This window comes from Pinus tabuliformis, chromosome 7 (genome assembly GCF_031772625.1).
Source record: "Pinus tabuliformis cultivar Carrire ecotype Pingquan chromosome 7, CPIR1, whole genome shotgun sequence".
NCBI classification, from domain to species: domain Eukaryota; kingdom Viridiplantae; phylum Streptophyta; class Pinopsida; order Pinales; family Pinaceae; genus Pinus; species Pinus tabuliformis.
This window is the reverse complement of record NC_142293.1, coordinates 1,455,818,645-1,455,828,684: the sequence shown is the minus strand read 5'-3', so window position 1 is coordinate 1,455,828,684 and position 10,040 is coordinate 1,455,818,645. Positions and strand designations below refer to the sequence as shown.

General features: G+C 38.6%; 1 protein-coding gene across 1 annotated transcript; it reads left to right on the top strand.

Moving 5' to 3' along the window:
• The first annotated feature begins 1,539 nt into the window (after positions 1-1,539).
• LOC149253228 (uncharacterized) lies at positions 1,540-2,040 on the top strand. Its single transcript, XM_089454405.1, has one exon. It carries the CDS (start codon positions 1,540-1,542, stop codon positions 2,038-2,040), a length of 501 nt encoding a protein of 166 aa, XP_089310531.1.
• The last annotated feature ends 8,000 nt before the right edge of the window (positions 2,041-10,040 follow it).

Here is a 10,040-nt window from a genome sequence, read left to right as displayed (position 1 = left end):
TGCAGCCATGGATGATGAATTTTGTTTCGAAGCGCGAAATGTTTACTTTAGTACCGGTCTGGGTAAGGCTCTATTCTCTACCTCTTGATTATTGGCAAAATGAATCGTTGGCCGCCATAGGCAACAAATTAGGTCGTTTTGTTAAAGCTTCTGAAGCCACAAGAAGGGGAAAATATACTTCCTTTGCTAGAATATGTGTGGAAATGGATCTATCAAGAGCTCTACCGGATGAGGTGATCTTGGAAGTATTTGATGAAGAATGGGTGCAAACAATAGACTATGAGCACATTCCGTTCAGATGTCGCAGATGTCATGAACATGGACACCTTTTCAGAGATTGTCTGCTAAGTAAAGTAGTAAACAAGAGCAAAACTAACACAATGAAGGAATCAGACAGCTTTCAGAAAGTGGTGAATCGAGGAAAAGGTGGAAAAACAAGACAAAAACAACATCAAGATGAAGGAAAAAAGATCAGTCAAAACAAATTCCAAGTACTTGAGGAGGATGAAGAGATCTCAAAAGAAGATCAAGCAAGGGAAGGAAGACCAGTGAATAATGAGAAAGAGGAACAACGAAAACAAACACAGAACATTGATCACCAGAAAGAAGCTATAATGAGCGATGCTGAACTGGAGATGGATTAGGAAATGACCCAGAATGAGATGGACCTAGAGGACCATGAACTACAGGAAATTCTTCAGAAAGAAAACCTAGATCTGGAAGGGTTCTTGATTCAGGGAACCAAGGGAGGAGTAGATTCGTTACCTCAAGAAGAGCTCAATAGAATACAACAGTTGTTTTTATGGAAAATGCAGGCTAATGTGTTGGAAAAAGGAAAATTCATAGACAGGCAGGATAACGGAGGCATGAAAACAATAAAAACGACTCCGAGATTAGAGACTAGAAACCCAGGCAAGAAAAGAGGCCGGAAAAAGCAGAATGAACTTTTGATGGAGTGTGGAAAGCTAATGATAGATTCAGTTAAGATGAAAGATCTAGCCAACTACTCCTTCACAAACCTTTAACTATGAAGTTTACATCATGGAATATTAGATCTATAGGGAGTAAGAGAAAGCAGAGAATGCTCAACAATAGAATGAAACAAGATATGTTGGATATTATCTTCATCCAGGAAACCAAATGTTCCATTCAAAAAGTAAGACAAATTCATAGCAAGTGGCTTAGTAGATTTGAGTTTCTTGAGGTCAAAGGAGAGAACACAGCGGGGGCATACTCACTCTTTTGAATCCCCCAAAAATTGACATTTTAGATGCTGAGGCCTCCAGGAATTATTTATCAGTAATGATTCAACCAGTAGGAGATAGGGATACCTTTCTAGTCACAAATGTTTATGGTCCTCAGAGAACAGATGACAAACTCAAGTTTCTAGACTCTCTTGTAGATCTCAGGGACAGACATTCAGAGATACCCTGGATCATGGGAGGTGACTTCGACATGATCAAATCTCTTTCAGAGAAAAAAGGGGGAACCAGAGCTCTAAGTAAAGACTCTTTATCATTTCAAACCTTTTCAGACAATATGAATCTAGTTGATACAAACAGGAACACTGGCCTCTACACTTGGAATAATAAAAGAGGTGGAGAATCCCATGTGGCCTCAAAGTTAGACATATTTCTAATCTCAGAAGATCTTATGATAGCAGATAAGGAAGTAACAGTGAGAGTTCTCCCCTTTGGAGGCTCAGATCACTGGCCGGTTCAATTGGAAATTAAGGGCATTGGAATTCCCAGGAATAAACCTTTCAGATTTGAGAATATATGGTTGTCCCACCCAGACTTCTTCAGCAATATTGAGAAATGGTGGTCAGAATATTTGCAGATACAGGGGACAAGAATGTTCCTACTTCACAAAAGACTGAAGCACATCAAACTTCGACTTAAATATTGGAACAAGAAGGATTTTGGCAATATTTTTGTGGAGGAAAAATCTGTAGAAAACAAAATGCAAGTTCTCAACCAAGCTCTGATCACGAAAGGCTTTGATAAAGCCATCAATGATCAAGTGGATAAACATCAGTAAGAGTGGGATAATCTATGTAAACAAGAGGAAATATTTTGGAGACAAAAGTCCAGAGTTCAATGGCTCAAAGAGGGAGAGCGTAATACCAATTTTTTTCTCAAATCCACCATGGCCAATAGAGCTCACAATAGAATATCTTCGATCAAGAATGTTGGGTCCCCATAATACTAGTGATTACCCCATTACTATTGTAGTTATACCCCTTATTAATATTGTTGTGCCCCTATTGCCCCCATATTGTTCTTACTATGCTCCATAGAATCCCTCTATTGTTATTTTTGTGGCTTTATATTATTATTGTTAGGTCGGCTGGATTATATTGTGACTCCTTAGACTCCTATATATAGAAAGGAGGTTTTGTCATTTGAATCATCCAAGAATTGTTCATCTATGTAATGTAAAGGAGGTTTCCCCCTCGAAGAGGCTGAATTCTATGGCGTTGATCTATCTTTTCTATCTTTTCTTGAGTTGGTTTCATAACATTTGGTATCAGAGCTTTGGATTCTAGGGTTTCACTGCTCCAAACAGGTCATCATGGAATTTTCGCTATAACTTTTTTCTGCGATGTTTCAAAAGTTGCAAAAAAAACCCATTTGAGAAGAAATCGCGCTGAACCTCGGGTCCAAATTTCAGAGCTTTTCGCGCTATATTTGCGGAGATATGATCTGAGGAAGTTGGTCTTTTGCAGACTCCTGAATTACATTCCAAACAGGTGACCTGGGGAAAATCGTCATAACTTTCTTTCTGAGCATCAGATTGAAATTTCGCAAGAAGGTACAGAAAGAGGACGGACTGTAGTTTTCTTGTGTATATTTTTCAGAGTCAAAGGTCAAAACAATGACATGTGGCACTTCATACAAGTTCGCTCTACTGAACTAGTCTACAATCAGGTCACTGCGGGAGATTGTGCATAACTCTTTCTTAGAGAATCCAATTTGGATCAGACTAGTGGCATTGGAAAGAGGACACAGAAGGATACTACAAATCACAATTTCAGAACTGGATGATTCGAAATTACAGATATACATCAGATTCAATATCAGGCTTCTACAAAGTAAAAAAATGTGTGTAGTTTTTTTTTAAATTTTTGCGTAAGCTTGGTTTGAAGGAATTCAAAGGGCATAGTAAAGCATTATTATCAGTAATTGATGCCCCGAGGAAAGAAAATGCAAACACCTAGTAAGCAACTTGAAAGCTCTAGCATGACTTATGAAGAAGAGGAAGAAATGCAACATGATATAGCAAAATTATGAGACCAAGTGCAACAAGTGTCACTTGCACAAAAAGGAACCGAATCTAATATGGATGGTTTAAAGAAAGATGTAGAAGCTAAGATGGATGGTTTAAAGAAAGGCGTAGAAGCTAAGATGGACGATTTGAAGATAGATTGGAAGACAGACATGGAAGAATTGAAGATGTTGCTACAAGAAAGATTCACTAATGGTGAAAGGGTAGTAAAGGAAACTCATGATGAGAACAAAAGAAATGTTAATCATGATTCCATAGACTCTAATGTTGGATCGAAGACCCACCATATTCCAAAAATCGATATGAGGAAGTTTGATGGCAAGGATCCGGCAACATGGATATTACAGATGGAGCAATTCTTCGATCTTAATAATGTGCAGAACACACAAAAGGTACATATGGCAACTTTATATTTGGAACCAAATCAGTTTGTATGGTATCAATGGCTTTGCTCTCGTAAACAATTTATCACTTGGGCAAATTTTACGGAAGAATTGATAGCACATTATGAGGATACAAAAAGCAACACTTTTTTTAGCCAATTGATAAGTCTCAAACAAAAGGGTTCAATAATGGAGCACATTGAGGAGTTCCAAAAATTGAACATAAGGGTAAAAGATATTCCAGAGGAGCATAGGATTGATGTGTTCATAGGGTCTTTAAAGGATAATATCCAACATGATGTTCGCCTTTGGGAACCTGATTCATTAGAGAAGGCATTCAGGTTAGCAAGAAAAATGGAAAGCAAAATTATGGCAACCAGGAAGCATACCACTCACAACTATAAAGACGGAAGTGTTGTTGCCCCTAGTCTTCCACAACCTATAAGGTTGACACCACAACAATTGGAAGAAAAAAGAGCAAAAGGGCTTTGTTACAGTTGTGATAACAAATACACTAAAGGTCATAAGTGTGCTGAGAAGAAATTATTCTACATAGATTGTGAAGAGGAAGAAGAAAAGGAGCAAGAAAGGTCAAAAGAAGAGGATATACTCGAGGAACAAAGCCTAGATGAAGAACAAATAAATCCGACCATATCTTGTAATGCATTGGCGGGAATTACCTCTCCTCAAACCATCAAGATAGAAGGACAAATCAAGAAGAAAAAGATAATAGTGTTGATTGATTCAGGAAGCACCCACAATTTTATTCATTGTAAGGTAGCAAAAGAATTGAATTGCTTCCTATATCTAGCACCAGAGTGTCAAGTGATGATTGCAAATGGAGGAACAATAAAGTGCTCGGGAAAGTGCCATAATATCAAGCTATCCATGGGAGAATATGTATTGACTAGCCCAATGCTTTCCATTCCAATGGCAGGTGCTGATGTTGTACTAGGAGTCCAATGGCTACAATCCTTGGGTACAATAGCTTTTAATTTTCAAGAACTTTTCATAAAATTTTCTACGGAAGGAAAGGAATTTGAATTAAGGGGTATTGCAGGGAAACCAGGAAAGATAATCAGCTCTAATGGTATGACAAAGCTTCTAAAAAAGGAGCAAAGAGGTGTAATTGCACAAGTATGTTCGCTAGATGTTTCCACATCGGAATCATCTATTTCTCCAGATCTCCAAAAAGTCCTGGACAATCATTCCAAGGTATTTGAGACTCCCAAAGGTCTCCCACCTATGCGTGATCATGATCATGCTATTCATCTGATTCCAGGAAGTGTTCCTCCAAACATCAGGCCGTACAGATATCCCTATGTCCAAAAGAGTGAAATTGAACGTATGGTTGCAGAAATGCTAGAGGCTGGTATAATTCAACCGAGTCAAAGTTCTTTCTCTGCTCTAGTAGTATTGGTGCACAAGAAGGATGGATCATGGCGCATGTGTCCGGATTATAGGGAGCTCAACAAGCTCACTATTAAAGATAAGTTCCCCATTCCTGTCATTGATGAATTACTGGATGAATTGCATGGATCAATTTACTTCACCAAGTTGGATCTTCGTTCAGGATATCATCAAATTAGAATGAGGATTGAAGACATTCCGAAAACAACATTTAGAACTCATGAGGGTCATTATGAATTTTTGGTCATGCCTTTTGGCCTTACCAATGCACCTTCAACATTTCAAGGTTTGATGAATTCAATTTTCAAACCATTCCTTAGAAAATTTGTGTTAGTATTTTTTGATGATATACTAATCTACAGCAAGTCTTGGAAGGATCATGTTGAACATGTTGACAGGGTGCTACAACTATTGGAGGAGAAACAATTATATGCAAAAAGATCCAAATGTTTCTTTGGAGTCCAGGAGGTGGAATATCTGGGTCATATTGTATCTCATGAAGGAGTTAAGGTAGACCCTAGCAAAATTAAAGCCATTAAGGAATGGAAAATCCCCACATCCATAAAGCATCTGCGAGGATTTCTCGGGTTGACAGGGTATTATCGCAAGTTTGTTAAGAATTATGGGAGAATAGCAGCACCTCTAACAACATTATTGAAGAAAGATGCATTTTCATGGACTCCGGAAGCAACAAAGGCCTTTGAACATCTTAAAGAGGCAATGTGCCAAGCACTGGTCTTAGCTACAACGGACTTCACAAAAACCTTTATTGTGGAATGTGATGCTTCAGGAAATGGAATTGGTGCTGTTCTAATGCAAGATGAAAGACCCATTGCTTTTGAAAGTCATCCAATCAAGGGAAAGTTTTTAAGCAAAGCTATTTATGAGAAGGAAATATTGGCAATACTCCATGCACTTAAGAAATGGCGACCCTACCTAATGGGAAGACACTTCAAGGTAAAAACGGATCATGATAGCCTTAAATACTTTTTAGAACAAAGATTATCCTCTGAAGAGCAACAAAAGTGGGTCACAAAGATGTTGGGTTATGACTTTGAAATCATCTACAAAAAAGGGAAGCAAAATGTGGTGGCAGATGCACTCTCAAGAAAGGATGAGGATGTGGAAGCATTGTTTTGCGCCATTTCTATTATCGAACCAGATTGGATAAATGAAGCAAGGGAGGAGTGGAAGAATGACGAAGAAGTGTGGGCACTTATTCGAAAGTTACAACAAGATTCCAGTATGTCTGATACATTTAGCTGGCAAAATGATTCGTTATGGTACAAAGATCGCTTATACCTCTGTAAGAATTCCCAGCTAAAACAAAAGATTCTTATGGAATTGCACACTTCTCCCTTAGGAGGGCACTCAGGATTTTTAAAAACTTACCACAGGGTTAAGAAGGAATTTTTTTGGGATGGCCTTAAATCAGATATTCAAAAGTTTGTGGCGGAATCTTTGGTTTGCCAACAAAATAAAGTTGAAACAATTAAGACACCGGGTCTATTACAACCTTTATCCATTCCAAGCCAACGTTGGGAGGAGGTTTCAATGGATTTTATCACAAGTTTACCCAAGTCTGAGGGAAAGAGTGTCATTATGGTGGTAGTTGACAGACTTACCAAGTATGCACACTTTTGTGCATTATCACATCCATTTAAAGCCAGTACAGTTTCTACTGCATTTATGGAAACAATTCAAAAGCTACATGGAAACCCAAAGATTATTGTAAGTGACAGAGATCCCATTTTCACTGGAAATTTTTGGACAGAATTATTTTCTTGTCTTGGTACTCAGTTAGCTCATAGCTCATCTTATCATCCTCAATCTGATGGAAAAACTGAGATAGTAAACAAATGTTTGGAAGGATATTTTCGTTGCTTTGTATCTGATAAACAGACACAATGGGTCAAATGGTTGCCTCTGGTTGAATGGTGGTATAACACTTCCTTCCATACAGCAACAAAAATGACCCCATTTATGGCACTTTATGGGTATCAACCACCATCCATCACATCATATTTAAGAGAAAATTCTAAGGTTCAGGCTGTGGAACATCACATTGAACATCAACAACAAGTCCTCCAACTCTTAAAGGATAACCTCGTGTCAGCACAGAATAGAATGAAACAACAGGCAGATCAACATCGCAGTGAAAGAAGTTTTGATGTAGGTGATTGGGTATTCCTACGGCTACAACCATATATGCAAATGTCCCTCAAGCAAGCTAAGAAGGATAATAAATTATCACCAAAGTATTATGGTCCATACAAGGTGTTGCAAAAGATTGGTACTATGGCATACAAATTGGAGCTTCCTGCAGCTTCTCGATTGCACCCAGTTTTCCATGTTTCATGTTTAAGAAAGGTTATAGGCGACAAGCTCCCAGTTCAAACAATATTGCCAGAACTTGATGAGGAAGGAAAAATTATATTGGAACTGGAAGCAGTCACAGAAACAAGAACTCGACAGCTACGAAATCGATCAATTTCAGAGTATCTTATCAAGTGGAAGAACTTATCCGCTGAAGATTCCACATGGGAGGATGAGAATTTTATGTAGAAGTATCCAGAACTACTCAAGCGTTGAGGACAACACTTTTTTGAAGGAGAGGGGCATGTTGGGTCCCCATAATACTAGTGATTACCCCATTACGATTGTAGTTATACCCCATATTAATATTATTGTGCCCCTATTGCCCCCATATTGTTATTACTGTGCCCCATAGAATCCCTCTATTGTTATTTTTGTGGCTTTATATTATTATTGTTAGGTTGGTTGGATTATATTGTGACTCCTTAGACTCCTATATATAGAAAGGAGGTTTTGTCATTTGAATCATCCAAGAATTGTTCATCTATGTAATGTAAAGGAGGTTGACCCCTCGAAGAGGCTGAATTCTAAGGCGTTGATCTATCTTTTCTATCTTTTCTTGAGCTGGTTTCATAACAAAGAATGAGGAGGGGGAGCTTCATATTTCCCATGAAGCGATAGAAGCTATACTGGTCCAGCACTTCCGAGGTATAACTCGGGAGAACATTTCAAATAGAGAGCACTTCATCAGGGAGGTAACTAGTAATTTATCGAAACTGGTTTCCAGAGAGGATAATTTCAACCTTAACAGGCCAATAACGGAAGAGGAGGTAAGTGAAGTCCTCAAAGATATGCAGAATGGCAAAGCACCAGGCCCAGATGGTTTCAATGTGGATTTTTTCAAAACTTGCTCAAATATTATAAAACAAGACATTTTACAGGTTGTGGAGGACTCCAGGTTGAATAGAACTATTCTGAAGGCGCTTAACACCTTCTTCATCTCCCTAATCCCAAAACAGGATATTGCACAAACACCGGATAAATACAGACCCATAGCCCTATGCAATGTGGTCTAAAAGATAATATCCAAGGTAGTGGCTAACAGACTTAAACCTTTACTTCATGTTCTAGTTTCAGGGGAACAATCAGGATATGTGGAAGGTAGACATATTCTGGACAACATCATTCAAGCTCAAGAGGTGGTTCACTCATTAACTAACAAGAGGCAGGCAGGTATGATCATGAAATTGGATATTGCCAGAGCTTATGACAAGGTGAACTGGTCCTATATCAAAAGAGCTCTTATTGCGTTTGGATTTGATCACGACTGGGTCGGATGGGTCATGTCACTGGTGACTTCCTCCAGTTTTTCTATTTTGGTTAATGGCTCTCCCTGGAGATTTTCAGCTCTTCAAAAGGCCTCAAACAGGGAGATCCGCTCTCCCCCTTTCTTTTCATCCTTATGATGGAAGGGCTGGGTTGGTCAATAAAGCATGCTAAAGTAACAGGGAAGATTAAGGGTCTCCTATTAACTGAGAATGGTCAGGCCCTGACTCACCAACAATTTGTAGATGACACCATGCTTCAGGGAGTCCCCATAGCCAAAGAAGCTTCACCCTACAAAAGAATCCTGAATCTCTTTGCCTTAGCTTTAGGTATGGAAGATAATCTCTCCAAATCAAAAATCTTTTTCTTCAATACCAATATTTCTATTTAGAAAAATATCTCTAGAATTCTTGGCTTTTAAAGGGATTCCCTTCCCTCCAAATATTTGGGAGTTCCTCTAACTGCTAAACCATTGCTCAAAAATATTTGGGAACCCTTGATCAATAAGTTGCAGGATAAAGTCAGTAAATGGACCATCAGATCTTTAAATCTTGTTGGTAGGCTGATTCTTCCAAAAGTTGTTCTTCAAGCTATCCCTATTTTCATGTTATCAACACTCCCAACTCCAAAAGGAATCCTACAACAATTCAAAAATATCCAAAGAAACTTCCTTTGGGGTAAGGAGGGAACAAGGAGAAAATGGGCCTTAATGTCTTGGGAAAAAGATTGTAGACCCAAAACCCGTGGAGGGCTAAGCTTGGATGATTAGGAAATACTCAGCAAAGTTTTAGGAGCCAAACTTTGGTGGCATTGTGTTCAGAATCCTGAGACTCAATGGGAAAATATTTGGAAAGAATAATATGCAAGCTCCTGGCAAACCAGGGATCTCATAAGAATGTCAGGAAATATAAAGGGCTCACACATCTGGAACAAAGCCTAGGAGAATAGAAGCCTAGTGCAAGAGAATAGTTTCTGGGAAATCAGAGAAGGAGATCTAACTCTTTTTTGGGAAGACAGGTGGCAACAAGAGCCAATTCTGTTAAAAGTTGACTTCTTCGACCTTAAACAGGAAACAGATTCCCAAGGATTAATTAAGGTAAAATACTTCTGGGACCATACTCAGCAAACAGATAAGTGGAGAGTCTGGAGAAATATTGATTGTAGGAATAACAATCACTTGAAAACAAAAGAAGAGACGCTCAGGAAAATGGTGGAACAGAGGAAGATCTTAGTTTCAGGGGGGCAAGATCAACTAAGATGGGGCAATAACAAAGAGGGCACCTTTAATCTTAAGGAGGCAAAAATCATTCTCCTTGA